Source organism: Drosophila sechellia, chromosome 2R (assembly GCF_004382195.2).
Source record: "Drosophila sechellia strain sech25 chromosome 2R, ASM438219v1, whole genome shotgun sequence".
Lineage (NCBI taxonomy): Eukaryota > Metazoa > Arthropoda > Insecta > Diptera > Drosophilidae > Drosophila > Drosophila sechellia.
Genome location: NC_045950.1, coordinates 5,386,556 through 5,402,948, shown reverse-complemented (window position 1 = coordinate 5,402,948; position 16,393 = coordinate 5,386,556). Strand labels below are relative to the sequence as shown.

The window sequence follows — 16,393 nt, the reverse complement described above, 5'->3', positions numbered from 1 at the left end:
CCCCTACCCAACTTTCGGCGAGTTGAGCTGGTAATGTAGGGCTCCGGATCCAATTTAGCCGGTCCGGCGTCGAAATGCAGTTCTATGTGCTTGGAATCGAATCTGGATAAGCGGGAGTGCGGCATATTTGCCCTTATTTTCCGCCGCGGAATGCAATTTCACGTGAATCCAACTGATGCGGCTCTAGATGAACAACTGTTCGCCAGCGCGACTGTTGTTTACCTGGTGTGTGCTCATGTGTTGCCGCTTCCTCCGCCGCCGAGAGACCGGCTATAAAAGCGCACGGATTTCGCGGTAGCCGCTCATTTCGAGAACGAAACTCTATTTGTATCGTCGCCGTCGGATTGGAAGTGGATTTCGGTTTCGTGTTTCCGACGAATTTGGCATTAGTAACCCATAAATCTGATTGGCAGAGCTGGGGGCCAGGGGGTTTTCTCTACGGGGTCTTCCGGCTACGGTTACGTGACAGGTGTTGCAATGAGCCAGTGAGGAGGAGAGGGAGGAGGAGAAGAAGCCAACAAGTTCGGCAATTTGAAGCTAGATATTCAAGAACTTGTCCACCAACAAAATAGCCATGGTCGAGAAGGCGTCCAATGCGTTTACACTGGAAAAGCTCCGAAATCTGCAATGGGAAAAGGTGTTTCATATGTTTTACATCGAACCGGTTGTGTTCATGCTGCTCTTCTCGCACACGCTATCGGGTGAGTTACCCGCCCCAGTGCCTCAGTGCCCCAGTCCTCCGAATCCGCCACCTAGAACCTATCACCAATTCGGCATCTTGTTCAGGCACCATCCAGCGCAACCAGGTCATCTACCAGACGTGCACAGTGATATTCCACTACAACGAGAGCGACTGCAAGCAGCTGGATGTGAAGAACGCCAGTGCGGAGATCAATGTGGGTTACAGTACGGCGGAAGCCACCAGTCCAGACCAGTACCGAGATCTGATCCTACTCCTCCGCTTTGCAGGCCATTGAGACGGAACTGCAGCCGTATGTGGCCAATCTGTTCCTGGCCCGCACCCTCCTGGAGAGCATTGTGCCAGCCTTCTGCGGCCTGTTCATCGGCTCCTGGTCGGATCACTATGGACGCAAGCCCCTGCTCATTGTATCCATGATAGGTGAGACCTGTTTTATTAACTTCTACCTGAACGTGCTAACTAACGATTGTTGCACAATCAATAGCGCGGAGAAACGTAAACACAATCGAGCTTCTCTAATTTGTAATCACTTCTATAGCTTCTTTATATATACAAAAGTTTAAAGCTTCAGTTAGAGGGGAGGGAAAATGGGTGCCAGACTTGTTATTTGAGTGCAAAATATTTAAAACGATTCAAATAATATAGATGTACAATAAGGGATTGTGAAAAAGAACGATTGCGATACATATCCATATCTTCAATCCTGCACAGGATTCTCGGCATCATTCCTCATGATGGCCGCCATCTGCGAGTTGTCCAGCTACTATGTGGTCAACCCCTGGTGGTACATCATGGCTGCAGTGCCCCACTCCCTGCTCGGCGGCAATTGCGTCTTCTCGGTGGCCGCCTTCTGCTTCATCTCGGACATCACGGATTGCAAGTCGCGTCCCTACCGCATGATCTTCATGGAGTCGCTATTCTTCATTGGGCTGACAAGTGGATCTCTGCTGTCCAGCTTTGTGTACGCGGCTGTGGGGTCAGCGGCGACCATTGGGATTTCCGGCTGCATCGTTACCTTCGCGACGCTCTTCATCATCTTCTTTGTGCCGGAGAGCTTGCACTTCCATAAGGAACAGGAAACGAAGAATGCGATTGCTGCAAATGTCGAAAAGGAGTGCATCGACAGCAAAGTGCCTATAACCGCCTGTGACCTCCAGTTGGACCGCGTTGCGATTGACTGCCCGCCGAACTTCATGAACGACGAGGAGCCAGGGAAGGAGAAGAGGATGGAGTTGCCCACACCGGCAACGCCTGCAATGAGCTTCGACGACGACCTGTTGGCGAAGTACGTGGAGCGGCTGCCACAGAAGGCGGAGGAGCGCAAGCGCCAGGAGGCGGAAGAGCAGGCCAAGAAGGCGGGCTTGTTCAGTATGGTGCACATCAGGGACATGATCAGCACCTGCTTCAAGCGACGCGATCATCACGCGCGCGCCATCATCTGGCTGGTTACGCTGGCAATGTTTCTCTCCATCTTTGTATTCGGTAAGGTTCAGCATGATCTTCCTATTAATTCCATAGCTAATTAAGGCCAATCGCTTTTAGATGGAGTGATGACAGTGATGTACCTATTCGTGCGCGAGAAATTCCACTGGACTGTGCGGGACTACACGTTCTTCGAAACGGTCAGCCACCTGGTGCCCATGATTGGCGCACTCATCGGTTTCCTTGTTCTGCGAAAGGTGAGCTTTTTAAATGGCGCCCACCGTGGGGCATACGATATGCTTTTGAGGTTATCCTTTCGCTATAGGTCTTTCGCCTGTCGGTGGTGACCCTGGCACTGCTGGCCTTCTTTTCGGAGATTCTGAACAATCTGGCCAAGGGCTTTGCAACGATGCCCTGGCACATGTACCTTTCGGTGACCCTGGGCGTCTTCCGCTCCATCTCAGGCCCCATGTGCCGCACAATAGTATCGAACATAGTGCCTCCCTCGGATCTGGGTGAGTTTCGTGATTGGTTAAACCCAGAGCACCAGCTGTTTCATTTTAAGAAAATTAACTAATTCGCCTCTCACCAACCTCAGGCAAGATTTTCTCCATCAAGAATGTTTTGCAGTCGTTTGCACCGTTCGGTAAGCTGGGCTAGTGCCGTTTGATTGTTGATTACTTTACTGACTCTTTGGCTGCTAATTACAGTGGCGGCACCCTTGTACACCCTCATCTATAAGCGATCCCTGACCACCAATCCGGGTCTTTTCAACTTCGTCAGCTCGTTCCTGTACCTGCTTTCGTTCGTGTTTATCGGGTGAGCTTAGCGCCCTGAACCGGCACTACCACAATGGGAGGAGGAAAGCCCCTCTCCAACCTGCTAATTGATCACACATTCCACCTGCCCCTACCCCCTTACAGATATGTCTTGCGGATCAAATACAGGCACAAGCAGCACTACGCCAAGGTTCTGAAGTGAGGCGGTAAAAAATTAGCACGTGATCAACTAACCGAGCAATAAAGATTTACAAGTGGAGCGAATTTAAAGATGCGAATCCGCAAAGCAGGCGCTTAACTATGAGGGATCATCAGTTATAAATTGAACGAATGGATCTTTGTTTGACTTGTTTATTTATATGTTAACTTATTTGTAATTTTATTTTAAAAATATATCTGAACTCCTAGAGTAGACAATTAAAAAGTCGCACCATCTCGCCTTTTCATTAGTTGAATATCGGGTATGTACATATATCTCTTGTTGTACCCATTAATCGTAGTGTAAAAGGGTATACTAGATTTTATGGAGATGATTAGGAAGTGTTTCCAAACTTATAATGTATACATATAAACATTCTTGGAAAGAATAACTACCCAGCTAGACCTAGATTCGGGAACTTTAAAACATAAGGTTAGGCATCCAAGTTCCAGAGCGAGGCTATTCACAAACAGTTCCAATCACGCACGCCCGCACTTTTGAAAATGTATAGATTTTTAATTTCATCATTCATCATTTTCATTTTATTGTTTGTTTTGCCAATTTAGAGAGAAGTGCCATAAATATTTGGTCACGTTCACTCTCAAATGAATTTTTGATATTTCTGCGTCGTTTAACTAGTTGAGTCGAGGAACTCGACGATAGCGTTCCTCTTAACTAAAATATTTGTTAAGCTGTTCTTCCGTTTTTTTACAAAATAAAACAATTTAAAATATTTAGAGCTTACGTTATTAAATACCACTGCAATTTATTTATATATACATATTTATTTAATCTAAGTCTTTGGTGAATTTTTTATGGCTGACCTATGAATTCCTCTACAGCTTGCAGTTTACAATGGTTTAGGCTTAGCCTAAATTGGCATAGCAAATACATCTCCGCAATAATACTTATATATGTACATACATATTGATACACTGGCCTATGAATGGTTCACAACTCCATTGGGTCAACTTCCTATGGCCTGGTAAACGCTGTTGCTACCCATTGACTTTTGAATGCCGAAAACCGCGCTGTAATGGGATGTTAACTTAGTAAGAATAATACAATTTTAGAAATGCGAAAGGAAAACTCACGCCGACATGCAGTAACACAGGAAGTACAGTCCCACACTGATGAAGTTAAAGATGCCCGGATAGAAGTTGACTGTTGCCTGGTATACGGCCGTATAGAGAGGTGCCGCTCCCAAAGGAGAAATGGACTGCAGGGAAGTAGTTAGCGAGAAGATTTTACCTACGAATGGAACAGGTATTATAGTACATATATTGAAGGTCCATGTTCTCCTCCAACTTACCCAACTCCGAGCTGGGAGTCACGTGCGACAGGATGGCCTTGCACATGGGCGACATGACGCCCCGCATCATGCCCACTATGAGGGCCAAGTACATCTCGCTGCCATAAACGGCCGTGGCTCTGACCGTGCTCTCGAGAACACAACAGGCGAAGGCCAGTAGCGTCATCATGATGGTGGACAATCCCAGAAGGCGGCGCAGTAGGATCATAGCGATGGTACTGCCAACCACTTGAATGACCACCCTGGCCGCGTTAAACACACTGTAGTCCTGGACCGTGTAGTCGAACTGCTTCCGCATGAACATGTAGTTCACTGTGGACTCGCCCTCTGGAATTCAACCGACTTGTCAGTTCCTCGTCTGGAGCAAGCATCGATATCAACGTCACTCACCCATGGCAAAAACGCACAGTGTCAGCGACATCATCACAAACCAGATGATAGCACGATCGTAGTTCTCGCGCTTCCTGATGCAGGTCTTTACGAGGACCTTAACTAGGTCCAAACGGAAGAACTCGCGGATTCGGGACTGGGCGATAATTACGTAAATTAGCAAAAGTTGACAGTTGATAGAGTACATTGTACTTACCCCAGTTTGCAAATCTTCAGACTTCAGACTCTCGGCCACAAAGAAGTAGACGTATATGAGCGCAATGGAGATAATGGATCCCACCAATATAAAGAGTATTGAAGCTCCAGTAGCCGCATAGATGTAGCCACTAGCCACTCCGCCAGCCATCATGCCCAGGCCAAGGGCAGCTTCCATTGTCACCATTCTGGGAGAAAATTCATTAATGAATTCATAGTTAGGTCAAACTTATATGGAATCCTTTCAAATAAGATTCCTTTGAAGTAATTTCTTTGAGCCATTCACCTCATGGCCCGCTTATCCTCGGTGGCCACATCGGATACATGGCAGTAGAGGATAGTGATGAGGGCGCAGGTGCCTCCGCTGAACACCGATGGCACAGAGGACAAGAGAAACCACCAGGGACTGATGTTGACGGCAGTCGTTATTTGAGTAAGAACAACCAGGATGATGGCGCTGAAAAAATAGCCTACGAAATAAATCAGATACTTAATAGAGTTCACCAGATCATGAGGTATTCATATGGCATTCTCACCTGTAAACGTGGATAGCAGGATGGGCCTTCTGCCGAACTTATCTGACCAGGGTCCCAGGAAGAGGCTTACTATGGCGGGAACGGTGCTCTCGAGCATCGAGCTTATCATTGTGATGGTCGAGGCATACTCCTGAACTTGCCCCTCGATCTTCTGCAAAATGGGAACTCTGTTGATAGGGGATTCTCTACTGCACTGGTGATAAGCCCGGCAAGCTGTCGTCACGTTTCCATGACTCACTAGGTCTTTTGGCCGGGCTTAATTATCTACCCACATGCATGTCGAAATATTATTCCCGATTTGTGTACTGTGGTCGATAACTTATTGTGATAAGACGAGTCATTAGTCATAAGCAATTTGGGTTTACTTTTGTTGTGGTCAACTGATAAGCAGAAACAGGTGCGACAAAGGTATAAGTTAACTGAAGATACCAGGCAACGGAAACCATAAACACATGCATAGTTTTCAATCCGCATCTAAAGTTAACAAACCTTTAGATGTTTTGGAAATAAAAATGGAATGAATTACACTTTACCACAAAAGAAAAACAACAAGAGTTTATATAAACCGAGAATGGTGTTTTCCCACAACAATGACTGCTAATTGAAATGCAATTATAGAATCACTGAAATGGCAGTCATTAAAGTTTATGCATAAAAGTACGTATACGCCTATTGCTTTTCAACTTGCCTTAACCTCATCGGAGGCACGATCCGTACCGAGAAATGGCTCGCATTCGGTAGCATTGTATTTCATGACCGTGACGCAGGTCTGGTAGAGTATCTGGTTCTGGTAAACGGCATCTGATGGAAACAATCTGGTTTATAGACGCGCCCACAACACAGTCAACACATCTGTACACACCTGTTAGGAATCTTCCAAAGAAAACCAGAAATACGGCGGGCTCTAAAATAAGCGAGCGGGGTCGTTTCAGCCAGCTAGCGAATGTCCGATTGCTGGGTGGCGGCGACTGCACTTCGGTGTCCAGCAACTCATCATCAGCGCCAATAATTGGCTCCTCATCATCTCTCGGCATTTTGGTTCAGTGAAGGTCACGGTCTTATCGTTCACCTAATGCAACAAAGCGATCGCAGCAATTATCGTGTAGACAAAGGAATTGGCGATTCATTCAGCCAAGCAATATATGGTAGCGGGAACTCAGTTAAACCTCCGCGCGCGCCGAACTCGAGTGATAGACTATCTGGAGGGAGCAGCTGAAATAGACGACGTAAACAAACAAAGCGAGCGATTGCCAATTTGAGCACACCAAAGCGTTAGCTGCGCCCTATCTTCGCCCGAGCGGCTCCCTCTCGAGAAACCTCACTCCGCGACACACAATTCCAATTCGATTTATGCTCAAAGATATTGAATGCTCGATGTTTTCACAGTTTATTGTCACACTGTAAACAGTTAAATCGTTTGTTCTTAAATTTTCAATGCTCGCACATGCAAAACACAGTCCAGATAGCAGATAAAGCATATATATACATATACATGGATAAAAATCATAATAATACTTGCACAAATATACAAGGAGTACAAACAGTAGATTAATTTACACAAATAGTTTCTAATCTTTAAAAACGAGAGCTCTTTGCAACGCCTGCAGAAGGAATTTAACTTATGAGATACATTCTTCTAAATCGGTGCGCTTGAGAGCTGGTTAGCTGCCAATGGCCTGGTAGACACTGCTGCTGCCAATTGACTTTTGAATGCCGAAGATCACGCTGTATTGAAAAGTATTCGCTTTAAACTGAACTAGAACTGTGTTTGGTAGGACTTACGCTATCAGAATGTAACACACAAAGTAGAGACCGACGCTGATAAAGTTGAAGGCTCCGGGATAATTTTCCAACGTTGCCTTGTAGACGGTTGTGTACAGCGGAGCAGCGCCCAGTGGCGACACCGATTCCATGGAGGTGGTCAGAGCAAATATCTTGCCTAAATTGTTTCAGATAGTTTTAGTTAATGGTATTTGAAGGCTACGCTAAGCTCTTTGGGCCACCTACCAACTTCAGTCGCAGGTGCAACGTGCGAGAGAATCGCGCGGCACATAGGTCCCATAACTCCACGCATCATACCCAGCGTCATGCCCAGATACAGCTCCTGCCAGTAGACAGCTGTGGCTCGCACCGTGCTCTCCAGAACACAGCAAGCCATGGAGAGCATTGCCATGGTTACGATGGACATCTTTAAAACGCGGCGCAATACCACCATGCCAACGATGCTGCCTACAATCTGGATCACGATGCGAGATGCGTTGAATAGACTGAAGTCCTTAATGGTCCAGTTGAATTTATCCTGCACGAACATGTAATTTACAGTGTTCTCTCCCTCTGAAAGCATTCTTAATTTTATATCTGTTTAGGGATATTAAGTTTAAATTATGTTACCCATGTCGAAAATGGCTATCGTAAGTGCAATCATGGTAAGCCAGATGATTGCGCGATCAAAGCTGGCGCGCCTCTTAAAGCAGGTGCGAATCAGGTCCTTGACCAAATCGAAACGGAAGAACTCACGGACTCGCGACTAAAATGAGGAAAGGAGAGTTAAGATACCAGTTTTCTCTTAGCTATAGAAACCACTTACTCCGGTGTGTATTTCACCTGGATTTAGGCTTTCAGGTACAAGCAGAAGCACGTACATCAAGGCAAACATCATCAGGCTACCAGCAATGGAAAATAACACCAGAGCATTTGTGGCAGCATAGATATAACCACTGGCCACATTGCCCATCATTATGCCAGCACTGAGGGAGGCCTCATTGAGGACCATTCTGTCAAATAATATATCAAAAATAAATGGCATTCGTTGGATTGATAAATTAAGGCTCCCCACTCACCTCAGAGCCTTCTTTCGCTCCTTGGCCACATCGGATATGTAGCAATAGATTCCCGTAATCAAGGCGCAAGTTCCGCCGCTTAGAACGGAGGGAACCGAAGACAGGAGGAACCACCATGGACTTATATTCGTGGACCTCGTTATGTACGTGATTACTATCAGTATGAGTGCGCTAGTGAGGTAGCCTTTAAATGTAATAAGAGGTTATTATACAAGGTGCAATTAAGATGGCCTGGCTGGTAATAACGTACCCGTAAAAGTTGTCAGCAGGATTGGCCGCCTTCCGAACTTATCGGACCAGGGACCCAGGAACAGACTCGCGAAGGCAGGAATAATGCTCTCTAGCAGAGAGGTTGTCATCATAATATTTGCAGAATACGTCTGTACTATCACCTCGACTTCCTGAAAAAACAGAAGTTCACTTTAGTGCACTGCACAACTGTGGATGAGTCAATGTGCCATATCTCGTACGTATAATTATAATTTCAACGCTTTCCCAGCAAATACTTCGATACTGCTTCGAAATGCAGTAACAAAGGATTTTGTCGTCGGATGCAAGTTAAGTCGTTAAGCAAGTTAATACTGTGATAAATTAATTGTGGTTTTAAAACTGTTCAAAAGCATTATTTTCGTAACTTAAATTTAAGTTTTGGCTTACAGTTACTGAATAAATTTGTTAAAAATTGTCATTTTCCTCATCGCCATAAAATCACAACACGAAACGCCCAGCAAAGCAGCGAAAATAATTTGCACAGAGATAAAAACTGCTCAAGCCAAAACCAGGCACGAGAACAGCAACTACACAAAGTACAGATATCAAATTGAACATGATGATATGTATATACCATATGGTTGTGGGTCAAATTAAATACTTACTTTATCCGCGTCCGATCCGCGATCAATGCCCAGCCACGGTTCACATTGGGTGGCATTGAATTTCTCGATGGTAATGCAGGTCTGATAGAGGATTTGGTTCTGATAAACCGCCCCTAAAACGCACACAAAGTTAATTGAATGATGCAGCCAATCGGATTTACTGCCCTATGGTCGACGTACCAATTAAATTTCTGGCGAAGTAGATTAAAAAAACTGCGGGCTCCAGGATGAACCAGCGATAGCTGCTGTAGTCATGAGGCGGCGGTACCGGAGGTGGGTCCACCTGCTCACTGCTGGCCGCAGAGGATGCGTCCAATATGCGTGGCGCCGAATCTTCGCCAGTCTCCACATCGGCCACCAAAGCCTCCGTATCGGAGCGAGGCATACTGCCGTTCCGTCCCGTCAATACTTGCTAGCTATCGCGAACAGAGCTCAGTGAAGCGTCTGGCTTCCACCAGTCTACCGGAGATAATGGAATTTACAATTCATTCACCAGAACGCTGCGCAGTTCCCTCAAAAAGTGTTCCAAACGCGACGGCGAGTTTTCAGATACTAAAGCTTCAGCTGCTTTACTGCTGATTAACGCGTATTTATCGTTGCTTAAATCCCTGGTACGTGTATTATTTTCACAAATACAGCTGGCTGCTTTCTCCCGCAGTTAACGTTACGCTATTCGAAACTTTCTAAATGCAAGCAGCAACAGCTGATTAACTTCTTCTTCTTCTGTGTTATTGTTTTGATTTCGATTTTCGATTCTTATTGCTATGGATGCCAACTTGCGGCGAATTAAGAGTTTGTGGTTTGAATTTTCTGTGACTTTTTACTGGTTATTTAATTCAATTTATTTATAATTTTAGTAGCGTCGACGGTCACGCTCTCCTCGCGAGTCTCGTTCCCGCTGGTCATGACGGCCACGATCACGTTCTCGCTCTCGTTCCCTATCGCGGCGATCTCTGTCGCCGTCCCTCTCGCGCTCCCTGATACTGTCGCGATCCTGGCGCTCTCGTTCGCGATCCTGCCGTCCACTGTTTTGCCGGCGGTCATAGTCCTCGTTGTGGGTGTCCCGATTACGCACCCTATTTCGCTGGCGGTCGTAGTCTTCCAGTTCGTCGTAGTAATCCCGGGAGCGGGCGTTGTTGCCCTGCCCAGATCTTCGCTCGCGCTCCCGACTGCGGGACCTTGACTTGGAGCGAACTCTTCGTGGTCGTCTCACTGCTGTAGAATTCTCCTTAGGCCGATTGGTCTCGTCCGCCTTCTCCTCGTCGCTGGGCAGTTCGTCGTCCAAGTCCTCATCCAGCACTGACACCTTGGGCTCGATTTCGTTGTTCTCCTCGAGAATGGAGCGCTTCTGGATTCGGGGCAGTATAATGTCGCAGACACGGTCGTTGCGCAGCAGTTCGTCTATGTACTCATCCATGTAGACAATCTCGAACTGGCCGGCGCGATTCTGGCGGCGCAGCTTTCGATTGTCGATGTACAACGGCTCCAGGTACTTGTAGCAGTCCAGAGCAGCTCCTGTGAGACGTAGATAGAAGGCTCCCAATGCTCGCACGTACTTGAACTCCTCGTTCTTGATAAACTCCACTACGATGTCCTTTTCCGGCTGAATTTGCAGCATCTTTAGTGTGAGGCAGAGGAACTGAGTGGGCTTGATGTTTCCGCCGTAGACGCCTCCGACGAATCGCAGCTCCATGGCCTTGTCCACCAGCAGCTCCGCCGTGAGAGCAAAGCACTGCTCCTTCCAGTACTTAGAGTCGTATATCCTCGAACGGATGATCTTCTCGATGAGGTACTGCGGATTGGTGCCGTGCACGTTTTTGGCCTCCTTCACCGTGCGGTTGGCCATTTTCAGTTGGACCCTGGTTCCTTGTCAATCGTAACTCAAGTAGGACTGCTCAATCCAAAAATTCGGGTTTCTACTTGTTGGCAGTAGTGCAAAATGTGTAAAATGCACCGAATATATTTATTTATTTTTCGGCGTTTGCCAACCAGAGTGGCCAGCTGCGTAAGACAGAAATATGCTTCTCCGCCAAGCGCATACCCAAAGGCGATAACGATAGGCGACGGCAATCGTTATCGGGTGACGCATACGAACAACAGCTCCCAGACAACTAAGAAACGCAATAGCAGGAAAAAACGTACTTGTTCGTTAGATTCGGGTGAAAAAACAGATCAGCCAGGATGAGTTTCTTCGGGAAGATGTTCGGCGGCAAGAAGGAGGTGGCCCCCACCACCGGCGAGGCGATACAGAAGCTGCGCGAGACGGAGAACATGCTCATCAAAAAGCAGGAGTTCCTGGAGGCCAAGATCGAGGACGAACTGAATATAGCCCGCAAGAATGCGTCCAAAAACAAAAGAGGTATGCATGGAGTCCGACGAGGTCCTTGGAGTCCTAGTTGGTCACTCAGGTGGGACAAGGGGAATGACTCATTGCTTTGTTTTTGTTGCGGCCGCGAGGCCTTCTCCCAGTTAATCAGTATCCCATACTGCCAGCAAATAAACAATATGTATATCTTTGCCTTTTCACCCGCATGCCATTCGATGCCTGGACGTGTCCGCAAATCGCTCAGAACGTAATATAAACATTACTTTTAATACCGAAAACTAACACAAGCCATGCAGTAGAGTAATTTCAAACCACGCATTGCGAATTGGCCAAATCATATTTCGAATATATACATAAGCCAGTCCTCGAAACCTTCTAATCCACTTGGAACATTTTCAGTGGCCCTGCAAGCTCTCAAGAAGAAGAAGCGCCTGGAGAAGCAACTCCAGCAGATCGATGGCACCCTGTCCACCATTGAAATGCAGCGCGAGGCTCTGGAGAGCGCCAACACAAACACTGCCGTCTTGACCACGATGAAGAATGCCGCGGATGCCCTCAAGACAGCCCATCAAAATATGTGAGTCATGGATTTGTGCCATAGTATCAACCAGGCACTAACTTTCACTTTCATGCAGGGACGTGGACAAGGTGCACGACATGATGGATGACATTGCCGAGCAGCAGGACGTGGCCCGCGAGATTTCCGATGCCATTTCCAACCCAGTGGCATTCGGTGCCGATCTGGACGATGAGGATCTCGAGCGGGAACTCGACGAGCTGGAGCAGGAGAACTTTGATAAGGAAATCATTGGCATACCCGAGCCGACGCCCACATTACCAGAAGCACCCACAGAAGATTTGCCTGAGAAGGCCAAAGAAAAGAAGAAGGCGACAACCACGACTGCAGCGGAGGATGATGGTGAGTTCAGTCACCGCATTTGGGTCCACATTCGGTAATTAACTATTACCTTGCATTACAGATGATCCAGTCATGAAGCAGCTCTTAGCCTGGTCCAACTAAATCAAAGAGCTATTGAAATCTCCTTACTGTTCTGAAGTTTCACCCTATCGTTTTTGTTTAATTTAATAATCAATACTGCTGTTTATTAAGCAAAATTTTAGTTCGAAGCGATGGAGAGAATACAAGGCACTTATTCCTTTGGCAATTCAACAAATGGTACATAAAATAGGAATGTGATTTTAAAATAAACGAAATGAGCATAGTCAGGCCTCACATCAGCAAAAGTAGGTATCAACGTAATTTCATATTTGATTTCTTTATTTTGAATAACGCTGATTGGCCATCATGTGGATGCAGATCTAATATTCCAAACAAACAAATGTAGCTTTTTGATAAAACCCAAATATGTTTTGTGGCACTCAAACCTTTCGCAGTCTTAGCTTTGTATCGAGCGATTCAAACGAAAATAAAAACAAAGCCTCTCGACTGCCGGTAACTCAGTAGCTGCGAGAGGTACAAAAAAAGCATCAACCAATATATTTTATTTAAATACAGTTCTTGCTTACAAGCAATTTCTAAATAAAACCCCCAAATTGGTTATTCTTTGTCTTATCAACGCGGATAAGAGAACATCTTATCTTACAAAAAACCCACAACACCACTATTTTAGTCACGATACACTTTTAAGTTGAATGCATTCTTGTGTACACTTTTATTGCAAATCGATCGGCTGTACATCAATGTCATTTTAACTATAGCTTGGGCAATCTATGTACTACGGACTTTGCTAGTTGGGGGTCAAGTAGGATGGAGGCGATCAGGTCTGCTGCCTCAGACCCTTCACATATCGCACCGGAACCTCTGGCAGGTAAACGCAGACGAAGAACATCAGTGGTCCGAACGCAATCATGCAGATCAGCCAGTAGATCATGCCCGGGATTGTGATGGCGTCCATATAGAAGGAGGAGGAGGAGGGATCGATCGGACAGCACGTACAAGTGTGTGGGGGGTGAATGAATGTCTTGTGTAAAATTGTAAATAAATAACTAGTATCACTAAACACCGGACTCGGCCAATGGAGATGGTGCAACAAGCAAAAGACGGTTGTTGCCGATGACGACGCTCCGATGTTCCTAATAGGGTACAAGATATATATATAGCTGCAGGTCACTTTAGACACGGATCGCGACTCATCCGACTGGTGCTCCGATCCACAATCGTCTGGTAATCTTCAAGCGCGCCACCTTAAACGAAACGAAATGAAACGAGAGTTGTTATTGCATCAATTGTGGTATGGCAATTTGCTACCGCGATCGCGGATCTTACAGCGTGCTGAGAGAGTGCCCAATGGTAACTGCCCAGCTGCTCCACTGAATCACGCACTTATGTACACACCACCTGGCAAGGCCCACGCCCAGATTGGTTATTTTCGGGGCTATCCCCGGCCACTCACATTCCCCGAGCGCGGCTTACTCAGCTGTTCGCAGCGCCAGTTAATTCGCAACTGATTCTTAACTGGTTATGCAGTTCCAGACCAGATCCCCCCAAATATCAATATCGCCCACCTCGCTCAGAACTCAGAGCCAATCTGGCCGAGCGATCTACGTTCAAGGTGAGCCAACGAATGAATCTATGACCGCACAAACTGGTTTGCCAGAACGTCGGCTACGCTCTTCTGGCATTTAATTAATCCCACAGATCGAGCTTAACCCCTGTTCATTCGAAAATTGCAGGCATTGAACGGCTATCTGGTCGGAAATTACTGCACCCACCGAAGCCATTTACTCATGGGCTACCACGTCTGATAAGGCGGTTGGAAGATAATCAAAATATTCCCTGTGCCAAGTAAACAGGGTCGTAAACTACACAGGAACTGCTCCAAAAAGGTGACAGAAATGGAGAAACTAGGGAATACGAAGGGAATAGGTACCCTACGTGCTACTTGACTGGTATATATAACAACATTGGGGACATTGATCGAGCTATTTAACCAGATTACACGCTATATATTCTTTATACTTTATATATATATAAGATACAAGTAAGTTACTCCCTGAAGCTACGTGTCTATGTGGGAAACCTGCAGCAATGTTACAAAAAATTTAAAGGATGTTACACCTATCATTTCAATCTTATCTTGATTACAATTTCTTATCATCATCCCTTGAATTCAAAGATCTTTTGATTAGCATTAAAATAATCTACTATGAATCATTCTAATTAGTGCCTAACTATTTATTTTCTGAGTAGTGGTATCTCTTCTTATTTCCAATTTTGAACTGCCCAACGGGAACACAAATAAAGATGCCAGTTAACTCAAGTTCCTCCTATCTAATCTGTCCCTTAAAAGAGGTACACTCCAACCAACTCACATGATGTAGAAGTAGTTGTCACTGTCCTTGCGCTTCGCATCGCACGGATTGCCGCTCTTGCTGGCGACGGAGCTGGTGGCTCCTGGCTCGGGATCCGTGTGCTGGGAGCTGGTGCTCCAGCTGCGACCCCAGCGGCTGGCGACTGAGGAGCCGGGCACATTGGCCTGCCTGTTGCTGGACACGCTGCCATCCTTGGTGGAGCCGGCGAAGAATGACTTGACGCTATCCATGGTGCGACCCTCGCTACAAATCTAGTTCCGATTGGCCGTGTGTGTATGTGCGTCGAGCCTCCGCAGAAACGCTCGAAATTGATAAAGCTAAAAATATATATGTGAAGACACCATAATTTATTTATTTTGACTGAAATCTTGTTTTTTCGGTGGGCTCGTGCCCCTCTAGCTGTTTCCAAGTGCGAGGATCTCCTCCACCGGCCGTCGTACGATCCAAATTGAATTTATTTAAGGTGCGGTTGGAAAACAAGTCGGGCTATTGATAAGCTCTTGGTATACATCTATTATTATCGTATCTGCTCTAGGTGGGGTGTCCTTCTTGGAGCTTCATACTTGTTTGTTTTCTTTGTGCACCACCCGGAGGGGGAGTGTGTGTGTGTGAAGAGTGTTCTCCATTTACGTGGGCTGATCAAACAGGCTTTGGGAAAACGGCAACTAAGTGGCAAATGCGACGCAGTTTCAACTCGAATCTAAATAAGTATACACATACATACATATGTATGTATGTAGGTGTTGCCGCATACATATTATCAATTAGCAGTTCAGAACAGTTCACTGGCTAAGCAGATCGCTGATAACGTGGTCGAGAATCGGCGGAAACACGCGCCGCCCTCGGGAGCCATGGGAAATAGTTAAGTTGTTTGGGTCTCCGTGTCTACTGGGCTCCGATCAATGGGTTAGTCGGACGTGGCCAGATAACCGGGCTGCGGGCCTTGAAGAGCACCAAATGCAAAGGGGACCGAGACTGATAACCGGACGAGGTCAACCCATTGTAGCCAACCATCCAACAGACCTACCTCAAATGCTTAGTTCACTCGACTTCAAAAGGGGATCGCAGGACGTGACTCCCTGGGGCTTCGCTCTAACTCCAGTTGCTCGGCTTGCTTAGGCTTTTTTTGAGTGCACTCCCACAAATAAACACTCGATCACCTGCAGTCGCGAGGAGAGAACTCTGAACCGTTTTGCACAATGTCTGCGATCGCACTGAAAACGAAACAAGGCACGGCGTCGGCATCGAGTGTTTTTAGTTTTAATCAATTTTAAATGCGAAGGCGTCGTGTTTTGCCGCTGTGTGAGTGACTACCACTACCACGGTGTAGCAATGTGTATTTCCAAGAGTTTCTTGGGGTGTTGGCGTCGTCTGGAAAGCGTCTGGTTTCTACATCTGTGGTACATTGGTAACAAACATTAGTTTGTTTTGGTCGACGTTTCTTCTAGTTGCTTCCACACATATGTTTTGGACTGTTTTGGTTGAC

At 46.3% G+C, this 16,393-nt stretch overlaps 7 protein-coding genes across 9 annotated transcripts; 2 read left to right on the top strand and 5 right to left on the bottom strand.

Annotated features, from left to right (window-relative positions):
• Positions 1–289: 289 nt before the first annotated feature.
• On the top strand, positions 290–3,313 carry LOC6608313. The gene is made up of 9 exons (XM_002033014.2): positions 290–701; positions 787–896; positions 970–1,120; positions 1,412–2,182; positions 2,243–2,379; positions 2,448–2,637; positions 2,721–2,768; positions 2,833–2,941; positions 3,046–3,313. The coding sequence occupies exons 1-9, from the start codon at positions 575–577 to the stop codon at positions 3,101–3,103; spliced, it is 1,701 nt and encodes a 566-aa protein (XP_002033050.1). The 5' UTR covers positions 290–574; the 3' UTR covers positions 3,104–3,313.
• A 518-nt stretch (positions 3,314–3,831) lies between these two features.
• Positions 3,832–6,567, bottom strand: LOC6608312 (proton-coupled folate transporter). Of its 2 annotated transcripts, XM_032714487.1 has the most exons (9): positions 6,396–6,567; positions 6,222–6,334; positions 5,534–5,684; positions 5,284–5,467; positions 4,999–5,185; positions 4,803–4,938; positions 4,413–4,739; positions 4,195–4,351; positions 3,832–4,131 (listed from the first exon to the last, which is right to left on the bottom strand). In XM_032714487.1, the coding sequence occupies exons 1-9, from the start codon at positions 6,565–6,567 to the stop codon at positions 4,068–4,070; spliced, it is 1,491 nt and encodes a 496-aa protein (XP_032570378.1). In that variant the 3' UTR covers positions 3,832–4,067. The 2 variants fall into 2 exon arrangements, with proteins under 2 accessions (XP_032570378.1, XP_002033049.2); XM_002033013.2 differs by lacking the exons at positions 6,222–6,334; positions 6,396–6,567 and adding an exon at positions 5,806–5,996.
• A 329-nt stretch (positions 6,568–6,896) lies between these two features.
• LOC6608310 (proton-coupled folate transporter) lies at positions 6,897–9,936 on the bottom strand. The gene is made up of 9 exons (XM_002033011.2): positions 9,429–9,936; positions 9,249–9,361; positions 8,624–8,774; positions 8,374–8,557; positions 8,121–8,307; positions 7,925–8,060; positions 7,541–7,867; positions 7,316–7,472; positions 6,897–7,258 (listed from the first exon to the last, which is right to left on the bottom strand). The coding sequence occupies exons 1-9, from the start codon at positions 9,631–9,633 to the stop codon at positions 7,195–7,197; spliced, it is 1,524 nt and encodes a 507-aa protein (XP_002033047.1). The 5' UTR covers positions 9,634–9,936; the 3' UTR covers positions 6,897–7,194.
• A 112-nt stretch (positions 9,937–10,048) lies between these two features.
• On the bottom strand, positions 10,049–11,254 carry LOC6608309 (pre-mRNA-splicing factor 38). The gene has a single exon (XM_002033010.2). It carries the CDS (start codon positions 11,092–11,094, stop codon positions 10,102–10,104), a length of 993 nt encoding a protein of 330 aa, XP_002033046.1. The 5' UTR covers positions 11,095–11,254; the 3' UTR covers positions 10,049–10,101.
• A 67-nt stretch (positions 11,255–11,321) lies between these two features.
• Positions 11,322–13,066, top strand: LOC6608308 (charged multivesicular body protein 4c). Of its 2 annotated transcripts, XM_032714488.1 has the most exons (5): positions 11,322–11,607; positions 11,819–11,821; positions 11,974–12,151; positions 12,210–12,493; positions 12,555–13,066. In XM_032714488.1, the coding sequence occupies exons 1-5, from the start codon at positions 11,430–11,432 to the stop codon at positions 12,593–12,595; spliced, it is 684 nt and encodes a 227-aa protein (XP_032570379.1). In that variant the 5' UTR covers positions 11,322–11,429; the 3' UTR covers positions 12,596–13,066. The 2 variants fall into 2 exon arrangements, with proteins under 2 accessions (XP_032570379.1, XP_002033045.1); XM_002033009.2 differs by lacking the exon at positions 11,819–11,821 and having other exon boundaries at positions 11,323–11,607.
• A 157-nt stretch (positions 13,067–13,223) lies between these two features.
• LOC116800337 lies at positions 13,224–13,514 on the bottom strand. Its single transcript, XM_032714491.1, has one exon. It carries the CDS (start codon positions 13,488–13,490, stop codon positions 13,353–13,355), a length of 138 nt encoding a protein of 45 aa, XP_032570382.1. The 5' UTR covers positions 13,491–13,514; the 3' UTR covers positions 13,224–13,352.
• A 62-nt stretch (positions 13,515–13,576) lies between these two features.
• Positions 13,577–16,123, bottom strand: LOC6608307. Its single transcript, XM_002033008.2, has 3 exons — positions 15,935–16,123; positions 14,908–15,224; positions 13,577–13,779 (listed from the first exon to the last, which is right to left on the bottom strand). Exons 2-3 carry the CDS (start codon positions 15,135–15,137, stop codon positions 13,767–13,769), a joined length of 243 nt encoding a protein of 80 aa, XP_002033044.1. The 5' UTR covers positions 15,138–15,224; positions 15,935–16,123; the 3' UTR covers positions 13,577–13,766.
• Between the last annotated feature and the right edge of the window lie 270 nt (positions 16,124–16,393).

Coding starts and splice junctions, on each gene's coding strand:
- LOC6608310 (XM_002033011.2), bottom strand. CDS start 9,633: ATGCCTCGCTCCGATACGGAGGCTTTGGTGGCCGATGTGGAGACTGGC. Junction 8,308..8,373: donor GAGCGAAAGAAGGCTCTGAG/GTGAGTGGGGAG, acceptor ATTATTTGACAG/AATGGTCCTCAATGAGGCCT. Junction 7,868..7,924: donor GATAGCCATTTTCGACATGG/GTAACATAATTT, acceptor GAATGCTTTCAG/AGGGAGAGAACACTGTAAAT.
- LOC6608313 (XM_002033014.2), top strand. CDS start 575: ATGGTCGAGAAGGCGTCCAATGCGTTTACACTGGAAAAGCTCCGAAAT. Junction 2,380..2,447: donor GTTTCCTTGTTCTGCGAAAG/GTGAGCTTTTTA, acceptor CTTTCGCTATAG/GTCTTTCGCCTGTCGGTGGT. Junction 2,942..3,045: donor CTTTCGTTCGTGTTTATCGG/GTGAGCTTAGCG, acceptor ACCCCCTTACAG/ATATGTCTTGCGGATCAAAT.
- LOC6608312 (XM_032714487.1), bottom strand. CDS start 6,567: ATGCCGAGAGATGATGAGGAGCCAATTATTGGCGCTGATGATGAGTTG. Junction 6,335..6,395: donor CTTTGGAAGATTCCTAACAG/GTGTGTACAGAT, acceptor TGTTTCCATCAG/ATGCCGTTTACCAGAACCAG. Junction 4,740..4,802: donor ACTGTGCGTTTTTGCCATGG/GTGAGTGACGTT, acceptor GTTGAATTCCAG/AGGGCGAGTCCACAGTGAAC.
- LOC6608307 (XM_002033008.2), bottom strand. CDS start 15,137: ATGGATAGCGTCAAGTCATTCTTCGCCGGCTCCACCAAGGATGGCAGC.
- LOC6608309 (XM_002033010.2), bottom strand. CDS start 11,094: ATGGCCAACCGCACGGTGAAGGAGGCCAAAAACGTGCACGGCACCAAT.
- LOC6608308 (XM_032714488.1), top strand. CDS start 11,430: ATGAGTTTCTTCGGGAAGATGTTCGGCGGCAAGAAGGAGGTGGCCCCC. Junction 12,152..12,209: donor AAGACAGCCCATCAAAATAT/GTGAGTCATGGA, acceptor ACTTTCATGCAG/GGACGTGGACAAGGTGCACG. Junction 12,494..12,554: donor GACTGCAGCGGAGGATGATG/GTGAGTTCAGTC, acceptor CTTGCATTACAG/ATGATCCAGTCATGAAGCAG.
- LOC116800337 (XM_032714491.1), bottom strand. CDS start 13,490: ATGGACGCCATCACAATCCCGGGCATGATCTACTGGCTGATCTGCATG.